This window comes from Myotis lucifugus, unplaced genomic scaffold (genome assembly GCF_000147115.1).
Source record: "Myotis lucifugus unplaced genomic scaffold, Myoluc2.0 scaffold_98, whole genome shotgun sequence".
Taxonomy (NCBI): domain Eukaryota; kingdom Metazoa; phylum Chordata; class Mammalia; order Chiroptera; family Vespertilionidae; genus Myotis; species Myotis lucifugus.
In genome coordinates, this window is record NW_005871146.1 from 2,949,937 (window position 1) to 2,977,459 (window position 27,523).

The following is a 27,523-nucleotide window of genomic DNA, read 5'->3' on the forward strand; positions in this document are numbered from 1 at the left end:
ACCTCCTGGTTCATAGGTTGATGTTCAACCACTTAGCCACACCGGCCAGGCCTCTGCTCTCATTTTTCAATTAGCTTATCTCTGCTCTAACTAAAGTCCCTGGCCTGGACACGGAGCCAGCCGACTTGGTACAGTCCTGAGTGTGGCCAACGCTCCCAGAAAGAAGTCTGTGAGAGGTCTGCGACCCCTGCCCCTATGTCAGAAGAGTGTACCACCACCAGCACTCAGACCTGTCTACAGGGAGACCTGGATGCAAGTCCACACTCCTCCCACAATGGCTATATTGGGAGAGCCCTCCCCCACCCCCCGCCATTTCCTGGGGCAGGGGCCTCACAGCGCAGCACAGGAAAGAGGAGTCCAGAGCATGTGCCCAAAGGTGGGGTGTTTATGAACAAGGTACAGGCAGAGCAGGCATGTACTCCCAGAACACCATAAAAGCAATCTAATGCTGTTGCCCAATTAGGCTCTGCACATACAATAAAGCAAGCTCACCTCTAAACCTCCAGTTTAGTTTCTACTGAAACTGAGGCTCAGAGAATGTCATATCTTACAAGTGATTGGTGAGACTATCTGCAAAGAATGGTTTGTTCTTCACACTTCCACTTACATGTAAAACTCCCCTCACACAAGTATTTGCCGTTAGACCTAAATGAGCTTTTGGACTGGGTTATATGATGGCAGCTCTTAAGTCAGCTCTCTTTTACCTAAATCTTTAAGAAATAAGAAATCATAAACCCTAGCCCTGGCCAGTGTGACTCAGCTGGTTGGAGTGTGGTCATGTGCACCAAGGTGTGGTGAGTTCAATTCCTGTTTGGGGCACATACCCAGGTTTCGGGCTCAATCTCTTATTGGGACGTGTGTGGGAAGCAGCTGATCAATGTTTCTCTCTCACATTTCTCTCTTGCTCTCGTTCTCTCTCTCCTTCCCTTTCTCTCAAAAAAAAAATCAATAAAATTAAAAAATCAAAAACCCTAGACTAAGTCTAACAGCCTAAACTTCCATTCATCCTATCTGTTCAAATTACAAGAGGGCCAGTCAAGACAAGAACTCCATTCCTTATGTCTGAAATGCTGATCATAAGATTGCAACTAAGCCCTATAGGGACAGATGTACTGTGGAGAAATAAGGTTAAAAAAATGACAAGTGCATGTGCCGGTTGAGCAATGGACGCTTTTGAAAGGGATTAGTTCAATAATGTGGGCATCTAGGTGGGCAGTTGTAAGAATCTCCCTAAGCAGGCCAACCCCTTCTCCCATGGCCAGGTCACAGCTCAGAGCTCAGCCCAGGGACAGCCCAGTTGGTCTGCGGTGTGTGGGGAGGGTTGGGGATGGGGGACGAGGTCCAGCTCACCCTTCGACCCGCCTCGTTGTTCTGCAGGTTCATAAGCACCCGGCCCTGCTCCTCCGATCCCTTGGCAAAGTTCTTCTCCCGCTCCCGGGCATCCACAAACTCCTTAGCAAACCGGTAGCCGTACTCCACGTTGTCCCCACAGCCGCCCCACAGCCAGTCCCGGGGAAGGTCCTTGGGCCGCGCTGTCCTGCTGCAGCCACATGTGGACAGCTCGCCCTCTCGGCAGGCCCTGCTGATGGCGTTCACCACCCCCGCGGCACTCACAGCATAGGTGAAGGCCGTCTCCCGGCTCCCTGCAAGACAAGGCAAGACGGGGCGAAGGAGGTCAACTCTCTAGTGGAGGCTTCCTCCCCTCTGCCTCCTGGAGACCCATGCCGCCACAGCCGCAGCCTAACACTCCCAGAGGTGGCCTTTCACTTCCCATGACTCTAATGGTTTGAAACTTCTCTTGATAATGAGCTGAAATTTACCTACTTTGCCCTACGATATACCAAATAGAGTGACTCCCCCGCAGCCCTTGGCTTACACTAACACCCATTTCAGAAGTTTATATGACCAGTAGGTTCCTAGGAGGCAGAACCCAATGCAGGAGAGAGCGGACACTGAGGAATTTAGGAAACCCTGAGACCAAGAGAATGAGACTAAATAGAAATCATGGGACTAAGAACAGGACTCTATTCTCACAAATATCTCTCCCTTACAATGGCAATGTTTCACTCTATGAGCCACACATCTGTCTTTTATTGCTACCATTATCTAGGTGGACAGAGGCAGGGAGCAGGAGTAGAGCGTGAACTAGAATTACAACATCCAGAATCATCCAAGCTGCCTCCGGGTCTTCTGCAGGGTCCACACTGCCTCCCAACTCCCAAGCACTGGGAACCACATCTATGGGACCCTCAGCAGGTCTCTCCCAATACCCAGATCATTTCTAGTAGAAAAGCCGAACTGTGTTCCTCTATTGCTGTAGTGAACCGCTTGAAAACTCGCATGATATATGCTCTAATTCAATAAAAATGTTTACAAAAAATAATACTCAGCCACCAGGGAAATGCAAATCAAAATCACAATGAGACACCACTTCACACGCATGAGTATGGCTCTCATCAATATGACAGCTAACAAGTTGGGGAGAATATAGAAAAACTGGAACCCTCATGTACTGCTGGTGGGAATGTTCAATGGTACAGCTGCTTTGGAAACAGTCTGGCAGCTCCTCAAACATAGCATTACCACATGACCCTGCAATTCCACTCCTATAATATATCCAAGATAAAGGAAAACATCTGTCTACATAAAAACTTATATATGAATGTTCACTGTAACATTATTCATAAAAGCCAAAACGTTAAAAAAAAAACCAACTCATATTGTCCATCAGCAGGTAAATGGGTAAATAAAAGGTGGTCTTATAAATACAATGGGATATTATTTAGCCATAAAAAGTAGTAAGTACAGTCCTGGTTGGTGTGGCTCAGTTGGTTGTCATCCCATGCACCAAAGGGTTGCCAGTTCGATTCCTGGTCAGGGTACATGACCCGGTTGTGGGTTCAATACCCGGTTGTAGGTTCAATCCCCGGTTGGGATGCATACAGAAGGCAACCCATCGAAATTTCTCTCTCACCTCTCTCTCTCTCTCTCTCTCTCTCTCTCTCTCTCTCTCTCTCTCCTTCCTCTTTCTCTAAAATCAGTGAAAACATATTTTAAAAGCATATTTTATTTAAAAATTAACTAAGTACAGGTAGAATATGGATGAACCTTGGAATTCTTATGCTAAGTGATCACGTAGCATTTTGTGTCCATGCTGAACCTCATATAAAAGGCCACATATTGTATGACCCCACTGATATGAAATGTTCATAATATGAAAATTCATAAAGACAGAAAGATTAGTGGTTACCTAGGGTTTGGGGAGAAGGGGAGAGAAATGAAGAGTGATCTCTAATGGATATGCAATTTCTTTATAGGGTTCTGGAATTAGATAGTAGTGCTCATTGCACAATCTTGTGAATATACACTGAACTGTATATTACTTTATATTTCAATAAAGTTGTTATAAAAGAAATAACATTCATATAGACTCAGCAATGGAAGGAAGAGAGTGGCTTTTAGCAGGAAACAGATTCAATCCTGATCTCAGCTATTAAACCAGACAGAATTTCTGCTCTCCATGGTCAGAAGTAGACACACGACAATTCTGTCTTGGCAGGTGGAGAGGGAAGCAGTCTGTAACTAGTAGGTCTAGAGTGATCACCTTACCCTACGTTTTGATTATCTAGGCCAGTGGTCAGCAAACTCATTAGTCAACAGAGCCAAATATCAACAGTACAACGATTGAAATTTCTTTTGAGAGCCAAATTTTTTAAACTTAAACTATATAGGTAAGTACACTGTTATTAACTTAATTAGGGTACTCCTAAGGCTTAGGAAGAGCCACACTCAAGGGGCCAAATAGCCGCATGTGGCTCGCGAGCCGCAGTTTGCCAACCACGGACCTAGGCACAACACAGTGAAGTTTGCAACCAGACCACACTGGAAAATTCGTTTTTCTCAATTAACCAGGGGCCAGCTCCTGGTCAGGAGTAGCCCAAGTGGACTAGGAGTAGCCCAAGAAAACCCAGGGATGCAGGAAGTCACACCCATGACTCAGCGATCAGGCTTAACATCTGAATCAGCGCTGAACCACTGCCAGAGACCAGGGCCCATCCGGTCTGGGGGCGTCAGACTGTGAGCGTGAGCTCCCAGGATGTAAGAGGCTCTTAGGAAGGAGGGAGTCATGCCTGAGAAGCCTTCCCAGAATGGGGCGTCAGCCCCGACCTGGCTCCTGGGGCAGGAAGGAGCCTCTGAAGCTGCAGTCCAGAGCCACATTCCACCCACTGTGAGCATTCCTTTCACAGCATTCCTCAGAGAGTGGGTTGGGATCTCAAGGCAACCCATTTCCCCTTCTGTAGTGACTCTGATCACCACAGCATTCTTATATTACGCTGAACTAGGCTTCCCTATAACTTCTGCCTGCTGGAGAGGCACCATCTAATCCCTTTTCCATATGACAGCCCTTCAGTATTTGAAAACAACTAAGATGTCTTTTATGCATTCTCTTTTCCAAGCTACATACGTCTGACTTCTTCTTCCATTTTTTAGCAAACATGTTTTTTAGAGCCGAATCACCCCTCTCAGAATTGCCTTTTAAAATAGTGTACCTGAGGCTGAGCGTGATATCGCAGGCACTATGTGCTCTGAGGGCCCTCGCCTATCAGCGTGGCTTGGGATCCTAACCTGTCCTGAGTGAATTAGCTGTCTCATGCAGTCATTCTGCCTCTTTCGGCCGGGGCTTCATTAGGTCCTGAGTGCAGGTGGCTCTGCCTTCATGGGCAGCATTTGGGTCTCACGTAAGCTTGGTAAGTAAGGCTTCTAGTGCTCCTCTCAGAAAGCAAGAATGCGTAAGAGTGGGGGAAGGGTGTCTATATGTGAAACAATTCAGAGTGGAAACTCAAATCAAGGGAAAAGGCTATTAAACCAGCAGCTACTAAAGAGACCTTACCCTAGTAGGACGACAGGAAACAGCAGGACAATATGATGCCCTCTCTGTTCCAACTGTCAGGAAGCTGCCTCCATGCTCCTCTCAGTGACAGGCCAAAAGCTCCCCCTGAGCTGCTCTGCAGCCGCTTCAAAGAAGGAAGGGCTCTTTGGAAGTCACACACAAGACAGCAGTGAGAGGCCTCACCAGGGGAGGAATGGAGGACAGCTTCCCAGGTAGCATAAGCCTGCAGGGAAGCTACAAAAAGGAACGGTGAAAACAAGGCAGACAGGAGGTTCCATTTGTAACGGAATAGGGTCTACTTTCACAAGCTATTCCACCATGCAAACCTGTACCCAGCAGAGCTTCTACCACTGCCAACACTTTTCTTTCTAAAGTAAAAAAGTAAAGCTCACTTTTTGGCCTTCACTCAAACAGAACAACACATGGAAAGGATCTGGCCAGCATCAGGCATACATTAGGTTATTCCATTCAAGTGATTAAGGGGTGCCTCTCTCTATGCTTGGGCCATCCTTGTGCCCTCACTGGAAACCCAGGACAGAGGGTGCTTCTGACCAAGATCTTTACCAGGGAGAAGGGACAGGTACTAAGTATATTTGAGAAGAATTGATAAATTATCACCAAATCTCACTTAACCCTCAAGTCCATTCTTTTGGGAAAGTTGCCCAGTAAGACTGTCATGAGAACATGAGCATCCTCTTGTGAATCTCGAGTTGACACTGAAGGAAGAGAGAAGTGAGGTTCAAAGTGTACTTTCCCCTGGTCCTTACTTCTCAATATGTGGTAGGGGAGGGAGAGGAAAGAGGTCAAGGGTGGGGGGTGGGGGAGGGGGGGCGCTGCCAAGTATACAGAGGAATGGAATCTCAACTCCCTAACTCCCTGCAGCTAAAATCATTCTTTGGGAAAACTGCAGCCCTGGGTAACTCCAGAATGCCTTTTGAGGGGAAGCTGTTCTGAGAGAATGTGAGATAGGGACTTCAGGGCTCTAACACCTTCCTTTTATGGCCCTGGGGATAAGACCCAGTAGAATAAGGCCGGATTTCTCAATTTCTTGCCAGGGAGAGGAGAATTGCATTTCAAAAGGACCTAAAACAATTAGACCCCAGATCACACCTCCATCTAAGCAATAGGGCAGCAAAAGAATCCTAGACCAGGAGTGGGAGAGGGGAGAGAACAGAAATCTGGGGAGAGTGGCCCTCTCATCTTTCTTCTTCAGTCTGTCCCCTGCCCCCACTTTCACACACACCCCCTTTCAATGAAGAAGCCAGGACTGGATCTGGGTTGGATTAATGACAGCTATCACCAATTTGGCCCCAAGTTTCTATCTCTCTTAGAGTCCAAGTGAAAGAGGCAAAAAGCGTACAGATATCCAGGGCAAGGCTCTCAAAGGAGGCCCTTGTGCTGAGTGAGACAAAGGGCCCTGGTGGTGGGCGGTTTCCCAGTTCTAACTCAACTCAGATGCTCTGAGCCCTTCCCAGAGTGAGTCACGCTGGCTGCCCAGACAGGGCGAAGCTGGAAGAGAGGGTTAGCTGAGCATTGAGCTGTGCGGCTAACACATCCTCTGAGACACTGCTGTCTGCGTGCATCTCCCTCCCCGCTTGCAGGCCAATTCCAAGCCATGAGAAAACCCAGTTAGATACCCAAGTGGGCTCTCTCTGCCCCATCCTGAGAGAGCATGCTTGCACCCAGGCCAGGTGAGCACAGCTCCTTCAGCCAAGCCATGTCTGTGGCTGCTTACCTATCTGCATGACCCTCCCAAAGACAGAGGTGTCGTCCACGGTGCTGCAGTTCCACCGCCTCTGCCGGAACTGGTGCTGGCACTCCTTGATGCCCATCTTGGCTCCCTCCCCTATGTAGGCCATGTGCTCTTGGTACAACTGGCACAGCTTTCTCTGGCCCGGGGAGAGCCCAGGAAGCTGGCTGCACACAGGCTGGGCACCGATGATGAACATCTCAGGTCTCTGCACCGGGTTCATAGCTAGCGACCTACAGCAGCAATTCAGAAAGGGGAAAGGAGTGAGCACACGCCTGCGTGCAGCAGTAAGTCATTCCTCCAACACATTACTGAGTGCTTTCTGTGAATAAGACCGTGCAATGAGGGCTGGGAAAAGGAAATTGAGGAGTCCTGGCCAATGTGGCTCCATTGGTTGGACTGTCATCCAGTACGCTGTAAGGTCCTGGGTTCAATTCCCGTCAGGACACATACCTACGTTGTGGGTTCGATCCCTGGTCAGGGTGCCTATAGGAGGCAACCGATTGAGGTGTCTCTCTCACATCAATGTCTCTCTTTCTCGCTTCTCTTTCTCCCTCACTAAAACCAATAAAGAAAATTGGGGAAACTGAGGCACAAACACAGGTGACATGTAAGATATCAGATGCCAAAGACAGACTTGAGCTTCTGGATCCAGAGTGAGCAGATAGAGGAAGAGTTCTTACAGCTGGAAGAAGAGCTTTTTAAAAAAATAATTATTTACTTTTAAATTTCTATTTTTTAATCCTCACTTACGGACCATTTCCATGACTTTAGGAGAGAGGGGAACGGAGGGAGAAAGAGAGAGAGAGAAACATCGATCAGTTGCCTCCTGCACGTGCCCCGATTGAAGCCAGGGATGAACCTGACAGGGAAACGAACCCGAGACCTTCCAATGTATGGGACAATGCTCCTACCACCTGAGCCACCCAGCCTGGGCTGGGAGGAGTTTTATAAGCAGATGGCTAGAGTGTGAGCTGGCTCTTAATTAAAGCGTGTGGGGCAGGAGGAGAATAAGCCAGACAGGGCAGGCTATATTCATTTGAGGCAGAGGGCAAAAAGAGCCAACAGGAGAGCACGTGACTTATTCAAGGAGTAGGAGTGATTGGTTCACTTTGGCCTAAATGCAGGCAGGATGTGTGACAGAAAGCAATACATTCCCCTAAATCAGTGGTTCTCAACCTTCCTAATGCCGTGACCCTTTAATACAGTTCCTCATGTTGTGGTGACCCCCAACCATAAAATTATTTTCGTTGCTACTTCATAACTGTAATTTTGCTACTGTTATGAATCATAATGTAAATATCTGATATGCAGGATGTATTTTCATTGTTACAAATTGAACATAATTAAAGCATAGTGATTAATCACAAAAACAATATGTAATTATATATGTGTTTTCCAATGGTCTTAGGCGACCCCTGTGAAAGGGCCGTTCGACCCCCAAAGGGGTCGAGATCCACAGGTTGAGAACCGCTGCCTTAAACAGAACTTCCCCTTATGCCTTTAAAATCTAATCCAATTTACATGCATTGCAATATATTCTAAATGTTTTCACTTCCCTATCTGACCCACACATCCCCTAATCCACTCTTTATCAGTACAAGGGCTCTCCCTTCAGCTCATCATCCACCAGACACAATAAAGTGTTAAGTTAGATGAAAAGGCTGTACATTTGCCATCTGAGTAAAAATTTGAGCAGGGCACAGTCTGTGCAAAACAGGTGGTGAGTGCCTGCCATTTCCATGCTGACTTGGCAATGACAACAGTCTTTAAAAGACAAAAAGAAGGACAAACATGATCCTACAAATCCCTCATCTTGTCATCAGACTTATAAAATAGAAATTCTACTCTCCTTGCAACCACCAGCAAAAAATAAATAAAATAAAAATCATCCAATAGCAACAAAAGAGATATTTTCAACCACCCCTAGAAATGGCGGTAGAGCCAGGAACTGGGGAATGCAGACAGGATCAGAGAAAAAGCCAAATGAACGAATCCTTTATCCTGTGGAACCTTTACTTCTGGGGGCGTGATAGAGAAAAAGGGCTGTGCTAGATTTCCTGGGATAAAAGAAGGCCTTAGGATTCCTATGAATACAGGAATGATCACGACCCACCGTGACCTTCTCCACATTTCAATTACCAAAGGAGGCGTAGGTTGTAGAGTAGGACTTCAGCCCCTCTCACTCACCACCAGGAGCTGGCTTCGGCTGGGAGCTGAGCCCAGCTGGAGAGCAGCGCAGCAGCGAGCAGCAGCAGGCCTGGCATGGTTGGCCTCAGCCCTCCCCAGTGTCCTGGGAAGACCCCTGGGACTGCCAGCTTCCAAAACTGGGCTCCCTGAGAAAACAGAAATGGAAGGAGAATCAATGTGGAAATGCAACAGATAGGGGAGGACCAGGAGACAGGGGAATGAGCTCTGGGCTGGATCTAACATCACTTTCTCTCTCCCAAAGAAATTCAGCTTCTTTCCAACCTCCAGTTCTTACTGTTCATCTCACCATAGGGTTGCCTTGATGTCTCTTACCCCAAACTGTGAAGACCCCACTCGAGGCCTAATTCCAAAGGAAATACAAGCTGAGAAACTAGAAGAGAGAAATGAAAACACACTCCTTCAAGAACCGAGCATGTGCTATGCAGCATTGATGCAATGCACATCTGCCCTTCCAGAGCGAGAACCACCCATCGCCCTCCTCTTTACCTCTCACGCCTGCCAGAGGTGGATGTCTCTGGCCACCATGCTCTTTTGTGGCGCTAAAAAACAACTGACAGCCAAACAGGAGTTTCCCTCTCAATCTGTAACCTTCTCACTCTAAACAAGTTTTCCAAATCCCAGAAGCTGTTTACCAGGAATAATAGTAGGGAGAAGGCAAGGACTTTTCACTTTCTCAGGGCAACTTCTCTGAGAAATGTAAAAGCCTACAGCAAGCCGGGGCCCTAAAGCTCTGGAGGCTGGGGGTGCCTCCCTGGGTGGCCCTCATCCCTCCCCTGTGCTCAGGGGCCCTGTGTCCCAGCAGCACCTGCAGCAGAATGGGAGCACCTGCTGCTCCTCATCTGCAACCCTTGCCTCTAACATCTGTGCTGAGCAACAACCCCTTCCCTTGTGGCAGGAGAGCCTCCCGCATCTTTACCCTCCCGCAGCTTTTTGTAACCACCACCTATGCCTGTATTCCCGCAAACACCTTTCCTGGAGTCTTCGAAAACCTACAGAAAATCCAGCTTCTGGATCCTGGAGCAAGTCTGTAAAAACACGCCCCTCCAACTCACCCTCACCTCGTTTCCCCTGGAGCTTCCATCCAGGGCGTGACCCCTCAGTCCTAGCGAGTCTTCTTCCCACTACCCCTTAACACCTCCAACCTTACACACACAAACACAAGCTCCCAACGCCCCCACCCCACCCCCACCTCACCGCGCAGTTCTGGGTCGCCAGGCTCTCCGGGAGGGGGCGGCAGGTGCTTTGGGTCATCAGCCTGGCAGATATTTTTGTCCTGGGGCCACCAAGAAAGGAAGGTGGCTTGAGCTAGATCCAGGGAAGCTGGGCCACAGCCTATCCCCACCCCCTTTTGGTTTTTCTCCTTGGGGTCTTAGCTGGGGCCGGGGCATCAACAGGCAGGTGTGTGAGGTCGGCGGGGGGCAGATCAAAGCAAAAACTTGCTCCTTCCCCTTTGTCATGCAGAGCGAGCTCGGAAATGATCCTGTCTCTAGCCCAGCGGACTAACAGCTCCCCACACCCTACTTCCCAAACAGACCTTCCCCTCCTCTAAAGGATGCCCCCTCCCCCTCTAACCTCTACCCCCTATAAATCCTCCCCGTCCCCGAGGGCAGAAGGTCTGTGAATGCACTGACTGGAACCAAGAGAGATGGAGCAGAGATAGGGCTGGCACCAGAAGCTAATGGCTTTATGGAGGGGAGGGGACCAGGTCCAGAGTAGGGAGGACAAGAGAAAAGCTTCAAAGAATCTCCTTGTCCAAACATCCTTAGCTCCACCTACCAGTCCTTCTTGGGGACTCAAGAGTCAGAGCTGCCCCTACTCCCTGTGGCCCTCCTCCCTGCCCACACCTCCCTCCCACCCACATGGCCAGCCCACCACCAAGCCTCCTGCAAAACCCCTACTCCCACCGACAACATCCTCACACATTTCCATCCAGATAGCTGAGCTCTTTCTCCAGCTGGTGACACTTCTTATCCCCACGGATTCCCCCTCACGCCAGTGTCTCTCATTGTCACACCCTTTCACCGGGCCCCTGTGAAATCTCTGGCTCTGCAAGTCCCAGGTGCAGCCGAGGCCACACTGGGAGCCACTGTTTCTGAGCCAAGGACGGGAGTCAGTGCCAGCTAACAGTCGCTGTGGCTTTGACACCCCAGTGCCAGGCTGACAGGTGAGCTAAGGCCAAACTTCCAAGAGCTGCGAATCCCGCCCCTCCGTGCTTTATAAACACAAACTAAGACAGGCTCACTCCCAGCAGCCGCCTACCAACTTGTGCTTTCCATCAAACTCTCATTAAAAAAGATTTTAAAAACTTAAAAAAGAAAGAAAAAGACTCTAGCGTGTATGGTGGCCTCTTTCTCTGCCTTCCAGATGTGAGCCCCCGTCTGAGTGGCCACCCAACCCCCGGCCTCGCCCACCCTCCTTTACAGTCTTCCATTTCCTCAGGCAGGGCTGGGAGGAGAGAGGTGGGTGCTGGTGACTGGTTTCACTAGTTGGGCAGAATGGAAACTTCTTGCCTCAGTGGGACTGGGTAGGAAGGAAAATGTGTGGGGACTGATGGTTTGGTTTTAATGAGTCGGACACACCAGAGGCCCTGTTTGTGGGCCACTGCGGAGTTTCACAGCAGGTCTCAACCAGGGGAGACTGTTCCTTGTGTGGGGAAATAGGTCTAGCAATTATCTAAAAGGCAGGGCGAATTCTTTTTGCCACCTTTGTAATAACTAGAGTTTTCCCCCCAAACTAAATAGTTTCTCTTTCCTATGAGAGGTGTCATTTCAGAGCCACCAAACAGTTAAGTATGAGAGAATCCAGGGCCTCTTTTCTTCGGTAGTGACTGGGAGGTTGCAGGGATGGGGAGATGCAACATTCTCCGTCGGGACCTCCACAGGGCCCGCATGGGCTGAGCAGACGTATCTGCTCTGCTTCTTCATTCAGCCATTCATTTGTCCAATAAATTCATTAATCCAATATGCAGGAGGGGCCTCATGTGTCCCAGCTACTGCTCTAAGTGCCAGAGATAGGAATGAACAAATAAATTCAGGCAGGGGATAGGGGCATCGACCCTCCACCCAGTCCAAAATCTGCATATAACTTTTGACTCCCCTAAAAGCTAACTACTAGTAGCCTACTATTTACTGGAAATCTTACCAAGAACATAAATAGACGATTAACACATATTATGTATGTTACATGTATCATATACTATATTCTGAAAATAAAATAAGCTAGAGAAAAGAAGATATTATTAAAATCATAAGGAAGAGAAAATACATTTACAGTATTTATTGAAAAAAATCTGTGTATAAGTGGACCTGCGCAGTTCACACTCATATTTTTCATGGTTCAACTGTACATATATGTTAGGTTCTGTGAATATTATGAGAAAAACATCAAGCAGGGACTAGAATCAAGAATAAGGCATGATAAGCCAGTCAGAGACAGAAAAATACCATGTGATTTCACTTATGTGTGGAACCTAATGAGTAAAATAAACAAACAAAATAGAAACAGACTCATAAATACAGAAAACAGGCTGGCAACTGTTAGAGAGAGTGGGGAAGGGGCTGGGTGAAAAAGGTGATATGATTAAGCAAAAAAAACAAAACAAAACACACACACACAAAAACACCCCCCACACACACACACAAACTCATAGACACAGACAACAGTATGGGGATTACCAGAGGGAAAGGGGGTGGGGGGTGGGGGGGATAGAAGAGGGTAAAGGAGGGAGGGATAAATGGGATGGTGAACATATAAACAGATTATATATTATAGAATTGTGCACCTGAAACCTATATAATTTTATTAACCAACTAGAGGCCCAATGCACGAAAATTCATGCAAGAGTAGGCCTTTCTTCCCCCAGCCGCTGGCACTGGCTTCCCTCTGGCACCCGGGACCCAGGCTTCCCTCCCCCCGCTGCCCGCAGGCACCCGGGACGGGGGCTGCTTCCCTCCTCTGGCCCCTCTTGGTCAGGAAGGACGTCCGGAATGATGTCCAGTCTAATTAGCATATTACCCTTTTATTATTATAGATCACCCCAATAAACTCAATAAAAAATTTTAAAAGAATAAGGCATAAAAACTTACATTACTTAGGGTCCTTGGGGAAAGCACATTGGGAAGTATCTGCCCAAACCACTATGTAGATGGAAGGCAGCAGGGGACAGCCCTGCTGCACATCTCCAACCCCTGTGGTACCTCCCGGGTCCTGACTGAGACTGCTCTACCAGCACACAAAGGGCTGCGTATCTGAAAACAGGAACTCCAGGTTCTCGTCCTTTTTCTGGTTGGACTCAGTTACCAATTTTCATTTCCTTAGGGGGCTGTGGTCATCGGCCCAGAGACAGGAGACCAAGGACAGAGACTTGGACAAGTGGAGCTGAGGCCCCAGCAAATCCGTCCTTGAAGAGGTATCTCTGTGCTTTCCACACGCACTTCAGACTGTGCCTGTGATGAAAACCTCAGCCCCCAGGGCGAGGGCTTGGAAAGGTTATCAGCTGCTCTGCTCACAAAACCACCACTGGGTGTTCAGCTTAGGAGTCACACAGAAGATGGTGTCCCATCCCACACCTGTCCCCCTGCCTCAGACAGGCACCCTCACACCTAGAAACTTACCAAGAAATAACCAAGACGCTGGATGGGAGCCTTCTCGCGGTTGCCACTGGCTAACTGTTGCTGGGTGACCCAGTGAAGAGCTACTGGGTGCAAAATTTAAAAACACACTTGTTCTTTTGTTGACCTCTCTGGCACAGCGAGGTGAACAACCCTAGCAGTCTGGAAAGGGAACTTCCCTCTGTGAACTCCTGGCTGCACTGCCACAACGTACTTGCCTGTTGTTAAATGATCTCCATGGGGTAGGGGCGGGTAGAGGAGGTGCAGGAATGACAGCTGTCATCCCAGTCTCCTCTTTCCTTGGTCACTTCAACACCATAAAGAGGAGAGAAAGACCCTTTATGGATCTTGACTAATACCTCCTGAGGTGTACAGCACGCTCACGCATTTCCTTCCCTATTTCCAAGCAAGTGTTCGCCCTCCTTACCCCTCAACACCAGAACAATTCTTTGTGGTCTAACCCAGATGGCTCCAACAGGTCTTCCTAAAATACGCATTGAACATCATAATATTCCCATTTGAAAACTTGCAGTGGTGCCCAGTTCTTTAACCATCCTAAACTTCCCAGCCCGGCCTCATTTTCCCTCGTGGTCTTCTCCTGGGTTTCCAAATGCGGGCCTCTTTTCGCACCTCCCCCCGCTCCTAGAACAACCCTGCTGTCCCCACAAGACCTCGTTCTGATCTCTTCCCAAGAGGCATTCTCCTCTCCAGTAATCCAAACCTTAAACTACTTCCAAGTCCATGCCCGTGGTTCACTTCCTCCATGAAACTGTCCTTGATTAATCCAACACCATGGAAATCTTCCCACTTACTTGGGACTTCGTTAGCAACTATGAGTACAGGTATCTACTCAGCACCACCCTATCCCAGACATGCTGCCTTGGAGCTGTGTATATTTCTTACTTCTCCAACCAACAGAAGTTTCTTAAAGATACAAACTTACTTTTTCTACTTTCCATCTATGCCCCATGTGCCCAGTATAGTTATACTAGGCAGTAATAAATGGTTCTTGGTTAATAATCAGTGACATACCTGGTATTAGTGAACATTTATTGAGCACCTCCTACATGCACTGAACCAAGTGTTTAACATCCACTTTTCTCATTTAATCTTCACCAAAATTCTATGTGGTATATGACACTATTATACCCTCACTTTAAATACAAGGAAACCAAGGTGTAAAGAGGTTAAGTAGCTTGCTCAGACAGCAATTGAATGGTAGACCCTGGCTTGGATTCCAGATCTTTCTACTCTTCCCCAACAGAGGTAACTACATCACATCCTTGATAGTTCTTCCCTGTCCCTGGAATATAACACTCCCTCTGCTTTGCTTTGCTTCTTTTCACTATTGCCCTGTTGCTAAGGCTGTGAATAGCAGTCCAGTAAATCAGCCCTGACCAGGTGGCTCAGTTGGTTGGGCGTTGTCTCCTACACCAAAAGGTGGCAAGTTTGATTCCCAGTCAGGGCATATAATCAGGTTGTGGGTTTGATCCCCGGTCAGGTGCCTGCAGGAGGCAACTGATCGATGTTTTGCTCGCTCTCCCTTCTTCTCTCTATAAATAAATTTAAAAAAAACATGCAATACCTATTTAGTCAGGGGCACTGAAAAAAAAGGTAAATTAGATAACAACATCATAATTCATAGGAAGTAGCACAAAAAACGACGTTTATTTAAAAAAAAAAAACAACCACCAGACCGATTGTAAAGTTACTAGTATAAACACGCGCGCGCACACACACACACACACACACACACACACAGCCTTGTTGGTGGGGGAAGAAAGCCAGACTTCTCCCAATCAAAATGATGACAGGCTGCTTAAGGCTGGAGGAATTAAGATAGAATAACAGTTTTAGAGAGCTGGTGTTTATGTGTATCAAAGGTTCCCCGTCTCCTAAAGGATGAAACCAAACACCATCACCACATTACACAAGTCCTTTCAAAATGTGACCTTGCCAACCTTTCCATCTTGTTTTGGTTTTCACTTTGTGCTCCAGAAACCCCAAACTGCCTGCCTCTCCACACCTCCTTACCACCCCACACCTTTGTGCTTTGCTGACTTCTGGGAAGGGGTTGCCCTCTCTCTGTGCAGATCAGGCTCTTTGTCCTTGAGATCACACCCTCAAAGACGCCTTCCTTGACCATTCAATCCAAAGCAGGCCTCTACCTCCATCATTCTCTTTCTAGCTTAGTGCATGTTTTTGCCACATCTATACTAATAAAAGGCTAATATGCTAATTAGACTGGGAGACCTTCCTGACATCCTTCCAGTCAAAGCCATGGTGGTGGGGCCGAGGCAGAGGCGGTTAGGATCGATCAGGCCAGGAGGGGAGGGCAGTTGGGGGAGAGCAGGCCGACGGGGGGGGGCCAGTTGGGGGGGAACAAGCCAGCAAGGGGGGGGGAGTTGGGGTCAAGCAGGCCGGCAGGGGTGGGCAGTTGGGGGCAATCAGGCCAGCAACGGGGGGCAGTTGGGGGTGAGCAGGCGGCAGGCAGAGTGGTTAGGGGAGATCAGGCAGGCAGATAGGTGAGTGGTTAGGAGCCAGTGGTCCCGGATTATGAGAGGGATGTCCAACTGCCCAGCAGCTGGCAGTCGGACATTCCCCGAGGGGTCCCAGATGGAGAGGGTGCAGGCTGGGCTGAGGGTCACCCCCCTCATGCATGAATTTTGTGCACCGGGCCACTAGTTTAATATAATGTGGCATAATTTGGTATGTTTATTTGTATTTTTGTTTCTTTCCTCATAAGTTCTGCAAATGGTCTTATTCACTATTTTCTCCCAGTGGTTAGGATAGTGTCCAAGGGTACCTAGTATGTGCTCAATAAATATTTGTTGATTGAAAAAAGAGAATAGCCCTCTCCGGTTCTCCAGACACCGGCCACTGAGGTCAGCCTCTCATGGAGACAAAGGAGTCCTTTGGCTTCCATATGGCCCAGCCCATTGACGAGCACAAAAACTGCTTCTACTGATGTATCCCCTTATTTGGGAATCTACTATCAGATGTTAGTTGAGATTTTGGAGATTCCAAGACCCAGCTCAGTCTCTACCTTGTCTTCAAAGACATGAGAACCCTTGGACTTCTAATCCTGCTTATTATGCAATAAAGTGAAAAGGTCAAAGACGTTGCTCCTAGAGGTGGTTTGGTCTAGCTGGGGGAAATGAAAAACCTACTCTGAAATGCAGGACAGGTGAAGTGCCTGAGGAGTCCAAGGTAGGACTGGAGTAGGGACTTAAAGATGTGTAGGCTTTAAATAGGAGGAAAAGAGCAAGAAGGATTTCACATAAAGATGTGGTTTGGTCTAAAAGAGAAAACTTCGCCCTGGCCAGGTGGCTCAGTTAATTGGAGCATCCTCCCATGCACTGAAGGGTCTTATGTTCAATTCTTGAACAGGACACACACCCTGGGTTGCAGGTTCAATCCTTCGTTGGGTACCTGTGGGAGGACACTGATTGATGTTGATCAATGTTTCTCTCTCATATGGATGTCTTTCTCTCTCTCCTCTCTCTCTCTTTCTCTCTCTCTCTCTCTCTCTCTCTCTCTCTTCCCCTCTCCCTCCCCTTTCCTCTCTCTCTAAACTCAATTTTTTTTAAGTTAAACACACACACACACACACACACACACACACACACACATATTCTCTGGTGAGGATTTTTAAAAAAGAGAGAAAACTTGAAGGACAGGAGAGATATTGCAATATGTGAAAAAGGGTTTTGATAATTTTCAATGTTCTCAGAATCATTCTTCTTTTTTGTTAATCTTTCTTGTTGAAAGTGTTACATATGTCCCCTTTTTTCATGTAGTCCCTCTAAATTCCTACTGAGCATTCAATACCAATTGTCCAGAAAAACCTCCCGTGGTCATACGCTCCTAGTTTCTGGGGGCACCACTGCAGGAATGGGGCCATCGGCTGAGGGGATCAGTCATCTTTTGACCATGAAATGATGGCTGAGTAAATCTTCCTAGACAGCCAAGAAGTATAGGAATTCAGATGCTGATTGATTATACTCTTTCCTCACAGTCCCGCTTATTCTCTGTGCTCCAATTCTCTTCCTGATCCAGGACTAAAATCTTGGTGTCATATTTGACTCCTTCCTTTCCTTTACCCTCCATATCAAATCAATTGCCAAGGCCTCTTCACTGTGTTTCCATAATATTTTAAAAATGTATTCACTACTCTCTATTCCTACTGTCATACTCTGAGCTATTGCAAGAGCCTGCTAATTGCCCTCTTTTCCCTCCAACAAATTGCGTCTTTGTCCCATTCTTATCTACTGAATGATTGAATGAATTCCTTCCATACTTGGTTCTCTAATTTCTAAGGTAACAGCCAGCTACCAGATTTCTCAAAGTATGGTCCCTAGACCAGTGGTTGGCAAACTCATTAGTCAACAGAGCCAAATATCAACAGTACAACGATTGAAATTTCTTTTGAGAGCCAAATTTTTTAAACTTAAACTATATAGGTAGGTACATTGTTATTAACTTAATTAGGGTACTCCTAAGCTGGCCTTTGCTAAAAACGTCCTCAATCTGAGGGGTCAACCTCAGCGAATGTACTCCCACTTCTTCTAATGCCACTTCTTCAAAATAGACTCGCCCAGGCCAAAAACTGACTTCTGCACATGGGCCACGAAATTTCAATCGCACTGTACGTGCGCGCCCACACGTGGTATTTTGTGGAAGAGCCTCACTCAAGGGGCCAAAGAGCCGCATGTGGCTCTCGAGCCGTGGTTTGCCGACCACTGCCCCAGACTAATAGTATCATTATCACTTGGAAACTGATTAGGTAAACAAATTCTCAAGGTCCACCCCAACCTACCGAATCTGAAACTTGGAGGGTGGTGCTTAGCAATCTGTTTTAACAAGCCTTCTAAATGATTCTGATGCCCAGGAAAATTTGAGAAACACTATCATAAAACCATCTATAGAATATGTGATGAATTAAAGCACTAAATCTTTTAAGTACGTATCTGTATGTTAATGGAAAATTTCTACATATCAATGCCTTAAACTAAAGACATCTGGGAGCCATAGAACCACAGAACATATAGAAACCAAGCACCACCTCTAGGATGAATAAATATGTCCATCTACTTCTACTCTGATGGTCTACATGTATGTAGACCCTTGTAATAAATAAAATACTAATTCATTTAAAAGTGCTACTGATGATTGTGTGATGATTGCACAACTCTAAGACTACATTAAAAACCATTAAGGCCTTAGCTGGTTTGGCTCAGCGGATAGAGCATCAGCCTGCGGACTGAAGGGTCCTGGGTTCAATTCCAGTCAAGGGCACATACCTGGGCTGCAGACTTGATCCCAGTAGGGGGCGTGCAGGAGGCAGCCAATCAATGATTCTCTCTCATCATTGATGTTTCTATCTCTCTCTCCCTCTCTCTTCCTCTCTGAAATCAATAAAAATATATTAAAAAAAACAAATAATAAAAACCCCATTAAGTTGTACACTTTAAACAAGTGAATTGAGCAGTATGTGAATTGTATCTCAAAGCTGTGAAATTTTTTTAACAGTGTTCACAATGCTGCAGCCATTCTACTCTCCTGGAGAATCTGCTGTGTGCACCAGCATATACCAGAGCAGCAGCTGTCCACAGTCTCATACTGTAAACAACACACAGATCTGTCCACCATTGTGATATAGTAACACAACGAAACAGTGGGGAACTACAGTTACATGCAACAGCATGCATGACTCTTACAAACATGATGTTAAGGAAAGAAATCACTAAAGAATATATAAACTACTAGAGGCCAGGTGCACAGATTCGTGCACTGGTGGGGTCCCTCGGCCTGGCCTATGGAGATCAGGCTGAAACCAGCTCTCCAACATTCCCTGAGGGGTCCTGGATTGTGAGAGGGTGCAGGCCAGGTCAAGCGACCCCACTGGTGCATGATCGGGGCCAGGGAGGCACCGCGGGAGGGCTCCAGGGCATGTCCGGCCCATCTCGCCCAGTCCCGATCTGCCGGACCCCAGTAGCAAGCTAACCTACCAGTTGGAGCGTCTGCACCCCCCAACCCCCGCTCCCGGTGGTCAGTGTGCGTCATAGTGACTGGTCAAACAGTGGAACTAACGGTCAGACACTTAGCATATTCAGCTTTTAATTTATAGGATGATTCCATTTACGGCAAAACTATATTGTTTAGGAATCCATTTGTAGGTGGTTAAGTCATAAAGAATAGCAAGGAAATGATTACTGTAGATGTCAGGGGAGCCCGGCAAGTGTGGCTCAGTGGTTGAGCCTTGATCTATGAACCTGGAGGTCACAGTTCAATTCTCAATCAGGGCATATGCCCGGGTTGCAGGCTTGGTCCCCCGTAGGGGGCATGCAGAAGGCAGTCAATCAATGATTCTCTGTCATCATTGATGTTTCTCTCTCCCTCTCCCTCTCCCTTTCTCTCTGAAATCAATAAAAAAAATTTTTTTAAATGTCAGGAGAGTGGTTTCCTCAAGGGTGGAAGAGGGCATTGCGGTGAGGACAGAGCAATAAAGGAATTTCTGGAGTGCCAGCAATGTTCTATTTCTTAATCTGGGTAATGGGTAAATGGGGGGTTCACTTCAAAACAATTAAGATGTGCATATATGCCCTAACCGGTTTGGCTCAGTGGATAGAGTGTCGGCCTGCGGACTGAAAGGTCCCAGGTTCGATTCCGGTCAAGGGCATGTACCTTGGTTGCGGGCACATCCCCAGTAAGCGGTGTGCAGGAGGCACCTGATTGATGTTTCTCTCTCATCAATGTTTCTAACTCTCTATCCCTCTCCCTCCCTCTCTGTAAAAAATCAATAAAATATATATTTTTTAAAAAGATGTGCATATATGTTCTATGCAGTTTTCTGTATGTGTTACATTACCCAAGGAAAAACATCTTAAAATGAGAAAAAGTCTTATTCATACCTAACGGTTTGAGGGGATCTTTATATATCTCCTCAGTGTTAAGTACAGCTACAGTCTCATGGGGCACATGACCTTTGCAGGGGGCTGAAAAAAGGGCGCTCATATCTGAAAAGAAACCTCTGCTTTATACACATGCTGGGAAATGTAGGTACAGAGACAGCCACACCCGATAACTACCTGGGGGGCGGGGGGGGGAGGCTGGTGGGAAGCGCGGGGCTCACTGCAAACCACACCGGACTTGCCAGGAGCACGAGGCCAGATTAACAACACACGAAGCAGCAGCCGCCAGGATCATGCCAGGAGGCAGCTCAGCATTTTGCTTCTTCTCCTCTCACACCAGGAAATGAGGACCTGGCAAAACCACCTTCTGTCTCTCTGTTTGTTTATTTTTCTTTGTTTATTTTTTGTTTTGTTTTGTTTTGTCAACTATTACTATTTTGTCCTGTAGCTAGCTGTTTCTCTTACATGAATTTTTTCATAGATACTATTCTCCTGTAAAACTACGTTTTTAAGTAGTGACCAAAGATTAATGCAATCATGTAGCAGAAAATTCCGTAACCTCTTAAAAGAATCCCCAGATGCTCACCTTTCTTCTCAGCTCAATTAACGTAGCCTTTCCCTGCCAGCCTTAATGATCTCTCCCAAGGGTTTTTCTCTGTCTCTAGGTCTCTCTGGTTCCTCCTTCCCCGCTTTGCTACATGAATCCTCTTAGCCTGAAGGCACAGCACTCCTCTGTGTGTTCTACTTTCTGACAGCTGGTGAAGATGAAAATTCAAAAGTGGGTTTTATGGAGGGAGTAGCCCAGCTTCCATACCACTCACTGTCAGCAGCCCTTTTCTCCCAAATACCTGGTGTCTTTTCTCTTTGTTTCTCAAGCTTGATGGAGGAATAATGCCTTGGGGGTGGGGATGAAGGAGTGATGAGATTTTAATTCTGGCTCTCAAGAAAGATGCAAAATTGTCTTTCCTCAGATACGTGTTTGCCGTTTACAGTGATAAATTCCCCACAATTTGGGGAGCATAGAGCAAAGCAAACCTAGTCACAGTGCAGGGTTTGAGGCACACAGAAATAGACCCTGAGGCCTCCACACTAAAATCTAGTTCTTAATGTTTCAGAGAAAAGTGAAAAGTAATGACACCTGGTTTTTCACTAGTATTTGGGGGACACCAGTAACTCTAAGTTACCTGGGTCTCTACTTGCTCTCTCTAGCTGTTGTCCCTACATTTCAAATGGACCCTTACACTGTGCTGGGAAGGCATGCCAAGCAGCTTTCTCATGAAAACCGTAAGCAGAAAGTCCATTCCTCTCAGGCACAGGCCCCCTTCCTTCCTCGCAGGTGAGAACATTCAAAGCCACGCTGGCTCCCTCTTTCCCTCTCTCCCACGCCAGTGCTAAGACACTCACATTTCCTTCACCAAAACCAGTCACTGCCAGCAGCCTTCAGACCAGGTTTGTGGGTCTCACAGGTTCTGATTTGGAGAATTAAATAACTTCTGTGGCTGCTCAGGAAAAAGCATGATCACGAAATTCAGGCCTGGGCAGGTTTCAGAGGCGTTTGGTTCACCGCTGAGATTCTTTTGTTTCCTTTATGGTTCTGCCAGGCCTCTTCACAGCACTCCCAACCCTCTTGCTAAAGGGTTCCATGGCTGCCTGCCTTCCCGGTAAAGGCTGGAGGGAGGGATGGAGGCCAAGCCTGGCAGCCTGCGCCGCCTCAGCGAGGGCTCTGCGGAAAATGAAGCTAACACGCAGATGGCCCGGCGAGCATCTTGCGTTCAGCAGCCACTCAATAAATGTTAATGTTCATCATTTCACAATTATTTATTGTGGGCCTACTGAGCACCTAGCACAAGATGACAAAAATTAATAAGACGTTACTTTCCTAGGAACTCGGTGTCTCTCTGCTCTCCAGCATAACGGTAGCCACTGGCCGCATGTGGCTATTTAAGTTTAAAATGAACTAAAATTCAATACTCAGTTCCTCAGTAGCAGCAGCCACATTTTGAAAGCTTGGCTGCTACCTCTGTCCAGTGGCTATTGTTCTGGAGAACACAGATGATAAACATTTCCATTATCATAGAGCATTTACAGATGGTGCTGGTCCAAAGTGGAAGCCAGGCAAGAAAACAAATCATCACTCAGACAAAACCAAAATCTATTGTTAAGTTTGGTGTAATAAGAGCTATAAGAGAGATAACATGCAAAATACAGTGGGGCCTTGACTTACGAGTGTCCTGACTAACGAGTTTTTCGAGATACGAGCCGTCTCTCAGCCGATTTTTTGCTTTGAGTTGCGAGCTAAAATTCGGGTTACGAGCCAGCTTCAGATACCCCACCACTAGTTGGCGCAGCGAACGTCACAGTGAACGCCACAACATCAGCCCAGCATCACGTGTCTCACTCGTTCATTTTTTGATTTGACATATGAGTAATTTGAGTTACGAGCTCCATCACGGAACGAATTAAACTCGTAAGTCAAGGCCCCACTGTACTATAGGCACTTGGATTAGAGCAACTAACTCTGGAAGCCACAGCCCAGGATAAACACCCCACGTATGGGCCAGGAAAATAACCTTTTTCTATTCCAATGACAACCTTAATTAGGCAAAGTAGACACTGTGATGAAGTTGGGAGTAATTTCCCATTATCAGAACTAAATGGATAGCAATTTTGCAATTGCTACTCAGAAAAAAGGAAATTCAGACCCAGTGAAAATGCCAGAAAGTAATTTAAATGGAATTCTTTTTTTACTCTAATTCAAGTCAATAAATATTGTTGAGCATCTATTATGTCTTACTCAAAGTCAATTAAGAGGAATTCTTATAATCTTGTAAGGGTGAGGCACACGCATGAGATTACTATATTTAGCAGAGTGATATGTTATAATGAAGGTACCAATTGTTATCTTAAGAACTGTATCCAATTATCAGTACTAAGAAAGACTAATTCCAAAGGAGGGATGCTTCCTAATGAAGGTGGTATTTGAACCTGTCTGGAAGAAGACAGGCAAGATTCCCACCAAGGGAGATGGGAAAGTGAGGCCCTCTCGTAATCCAGGACTGCTGGCTCCTAACTGCTCACCCGACTGCCTGATCGCCCTAAGTGCACAGGCCTGAAAACACACAACTCATTTTGAGAATGACAAGAACATTATATAACAACTAGAGGCCCAGTGCACGAAAATTCGTGCATGGGGGGGGGAGGTCCCTCAGCCCAGCCTGCACCCTCTTGCAATTGGGGACCCCTTGGGGGATGTCCGACTGCTGGTTTAGGCCCAATTCTGCAGGGAACCCTGAGGGATCGGGCCTAAACCAGCAGTTGGACATCCCTCTCATAATCCAGGACTGCTGGCTCCTAACTGCTCACCTGACTGCCTGATCGCCCTTAACCACTCTGCCTACCTGCCTGATTGCCCCTAACCACGTGCCTGCCTGCCTGATCACCCCTAACTGCTCACCTGCCTGCCTGATTGCCCCTAACCGCCTCTGCTACAGCCCCCACCACTGCAGCTTTGTCTGGAATGACGTCCGGAAGGTCGTTTGGCTGTCCAGTCTAATTAGCATATTATGCTTTTATTATTATAGTTCAATTTCATGTCCAAAATTCAACTACAAACCCCCCCACACACACACACACACAGAATAAAAACCAAAATTCAAGGGAAAACAAAAGTCATTAATTCTGGGTGAAGTAGGACCTTCCTATGGGACCTCTTCATGGGAGACCTTGAGGCCCCACCTAGGAATCTGGGCTTCATTCTGCAATCTGCAGGAACCATGCAAGGCATTAAAACAGGAGAGCCACGGTCAGATTTGCATTTACAAAATGCTGGCAATAATGATGATGGAGTGAGAGTCTACAGGCTGTAAACCCAGTTGGGAGAGCTAATCCAGCAGAAACGTGGTAAGGGGCAGAACCAGAACACTGTCAACCTGAATGGAGAGGAGAGGAGGTGGTGTGGTCTGTGCATTGCACAGCCCTGGGAATGACAAATGCTAGCAGTCAGGCCCTCAGACCACTGGCCTTGGTCAATACTGAATGGAGATAAGGAATATTGATGGCAGTATATCTGCATGTGGCTTTGGGGAGAGCCCATTATTTTTGTGCTCATCTCCAAGGCTGCATTCAATGGTTGAAGCAGGTTTGTTCTTCATGGCCATCTTGCAAACATGTGCCATTGATCAGAAAGAGTTCCCACTACTGAGAAAAACAAACAGCTGGAAGTACATATACCATCTCAGATGAGTTCGCAGAAATACCTTTCTTCAAATTAACAAGTACAGTTAGTAGCAGAAATAATTATTAATAGCTTCTGCATTCCTGAGTATATATGTATTTGTTCAAGAATTACTTCACCCTCATCTGATGTCTTTCCACTTTGGATCATCAAAGCTATTTGTGGCTGAGCTCACTCAATAGTCACTGCATTTTCCAGCCTCTTTGCACTAAGATGTGGTCCTGTGCATGAGTTCTTCCTAATGGAATGTTAGGAGAAATGATGTCTGCAACTTCCAAGCCTGACCCATAAAAACCTCCAATAAGCAGTCACCCATGCTCCCTCTACATCTTTCAGTCTGATGCAGGTCAGGGTGGCAGCTTTCTTTCTTTTTAAATATATTTTTATTGATTCCAGAGAGGAAGGGAGAGGAAGAGATAGAAACATCAATGATGAGAGAGAATCACTGATCTGCTGCCTCCTGCACACCCCCTACTGGGGATCAAGCTCACAACCCGGGCATGTGCCCTGACCGAATCAAACTGTAACCTCCTAATTCAGGGGTGGGCAAACTACGGCCCGCGGGCCGGATCCGGCCCGTTTGAAATGAATAAAACTAAAAAAAAAAAAGACCGTACCCTTTTATGTAATGATGTTTACTTTGAATTTATATTAGTTCACATAAACACTCCATCCATGCTTTTGTTCTGGCCCTCCGGTCCAGTTTAAGAACCCATTGTGGCCCTCGAGTCAAAAAGTTTGCCCACCCCTGTCCTAATTCATAGGTCGACGCTCAACCACTGAGCCATGCCGGCCGGCAAGGGGTGGCAGCTTTCAAAGTGAGGGCTAAAGATAGAGTCACACCGAAAAAGCCCAGGTCCCAGAATTACCACTTGGAGAACTGCCTGCCAATCAGGGACATGCATTTCGGTTTATACATGGGCTAGTTTTAGAACCAATTTTACATTTGGGTGTTTGTTTATTACTTAACTGGTATGAACTCTTACAATTCTTATTCTACTCTCTATTGCTCATCTGCATACTTAAAAAATATAACTCTTTTAGACTGTAAGCACCCTATTTTTATTTGTACTTGCTCAAAAAGTGGTTTCTAATTAAGACTATCGAAGGACTTCAATTGTGGGCGAATTACTATCTTCATTAAAAGTATATAGAGGTGTCCAGCCACTCAGTCATAGGAGGACAGATTGAATGAAGAAACAACTCGGAATTCCTGTTCTTTGAGGTCTATGACACTTTGTCTAGAGCAGTAGTTCTCAACCTTCCTAATGCCGCGACCCTTGAATACAGTTCCTCATGTTGTGGTGACCCCCAACCATAACATTATTTTTGTTGCTACTTCATAACTGTAATTTTGCTACTGTTATGAATCATAATGTAAATATCTGATATGCAGGATGTATTTTCATTGTTACAAATTGAACATAATTAAAGCATAGTGATTAATCACAAAAACAATATGTAATTATATATGTGTTTTCCAATGGTCTTAGGTAACCCTTGTGAAAGGGTCGTTCGACCCCCGAAGGGGTCACGACCCACAGGTTGAGAACTGCTGCTCTAGAAAGACAGTAAAGCTCAAATGCCTTGAGGTATTAAAAAAGAAAGTTCAATCCCATATTAAGCTATTTATCTACAGCAAGACCTAAACAACAGTACATCACATCCTACTGAAGCAGGCCAGCTCTTCACAACCGTGTGGCCTTAGATAAGTCACATAACTTCTGCAGGGCCCCGATTTCTCTAGTAATGAATGAAGGGCTGAACCATACAAGTTCTCTAGTCTTTTCAAGTCCTAACATCTCTGGCATCTATTGATTAGCCAACCAACCCAGGTGGCTCATTAAAGTTATTGAGCAATATATTACTCTTTTAAAATAAGTCATTTTTTTAAACTTTCCAACCCTTAATGAAAGTAAAGCCTACTAAAACACTAAACTAGATTTTAGTTTTACATGACAAAAGTTAAGATGTTTGGATAGTATCATTTTAAAAAGTCTTTTCTCATGATAGGTTTTATTTTAAACTGCATTTCTTTGATCATTAGTAAGGGCACACACTTTCAGATGTTTATTAGCCATTTGTATTTCCCCTTTCATAGGTCATTTAGTTTTAAGGTTAGAACACTTGCAGTAGGACCACAGGAGGGGATGGTACTGCCTGCATCTTCAACCATTGGCAACTAAAGGGGCCGAAGGTATCTTGCCCAGAACTGTCACCAGCTCCACCGACGGAACTGTAGGGCTCCTGCCACTGCGTCAGCTCTGTGCCTCCCAGAGTATGCCTGCCTTTCATCATGTGTTACACTCAATGGAATAAAAATGGCTGCAAGCATAGCATGTGGGGTTCCACATTTAGTTCCTTTCTGCGACAGCCGCCTCTAATTTCCTCGGTTGAGAAGTCAAAGGGGTTACACCACCCAGGACCTGGAAATCCAGCGGGGCTGTTTGAGCCTCTCTCTACTTTTCCAAGGATAAAGGTTCTACCGAGGGGCCCTAAACGAGCAGCGCTGCTGATGAGTGAGGCAGACAGGTCCTCAAGCTCAACTGGCCAGGGTGGCACTGGTTTTGCCTGGTTAACTCCAGCGCAAAAATTCGTTTTCACCCAAGAAAACCTGTAACTAGATATGCGCTGAAGTCACACAGAGAGCAGGAGTGTTGAGACAGAAGGCGTTTTTTGGCTCGGCTGCTTGTCCAAGCCTAACCGTGCTCTGTGGCCACACACTGTCCTGACTTTACCCTTCTGTCTAGGTGACAGGGCATGTGCAGCGATTCAAAAGTTGGAAAAAAACAAATTCTCTCCTACCATCTGGGTTCTATCAGCAAAATAAAACAATACTGTTTGTTTCAAAAGCATTTAGAAATTTAGTTTAAAATTTTTTTAAAAACCAACAAGGACATTTTAATGAGGATC

The 27,523-nt window shown here is 46.4% G+C and overlaps 1 protein-coding gene across 1 annotated transcript in view; it reads right to left on the bottom strand.

The window, feature by feature from the left end:
- Nucleotides 1-1,263: 1,263 nt before the first annotated feature.
- WNT5B (Wnt family member 5B) overlaps nt 1,264-27,523 on the bottom strand; it is a 27,106-nt gene continuing 846 nt past the window's right edge. Inside the window, exons 2-4 of the mRNA XM_023756684.1 lie at nt 8,832-8,977; nt 6,627-6,874; nt 1,264-1,643 (exon numbers count right to left, since the gene is read on the bottom strand). Of these exons, the coding sequence (XP_023612452.1) occupies nt 1,264-1,643; nt 6,627-6,874; nt 8,832-8,908 (705 nt within the window). The 5' untranslated portion in view covers nt 8,909-8,977. The remainder of the gene's footprint in view (nt 1,644-6,626; nt 6,875-8,831; nt 8,978-27,523) is intronic.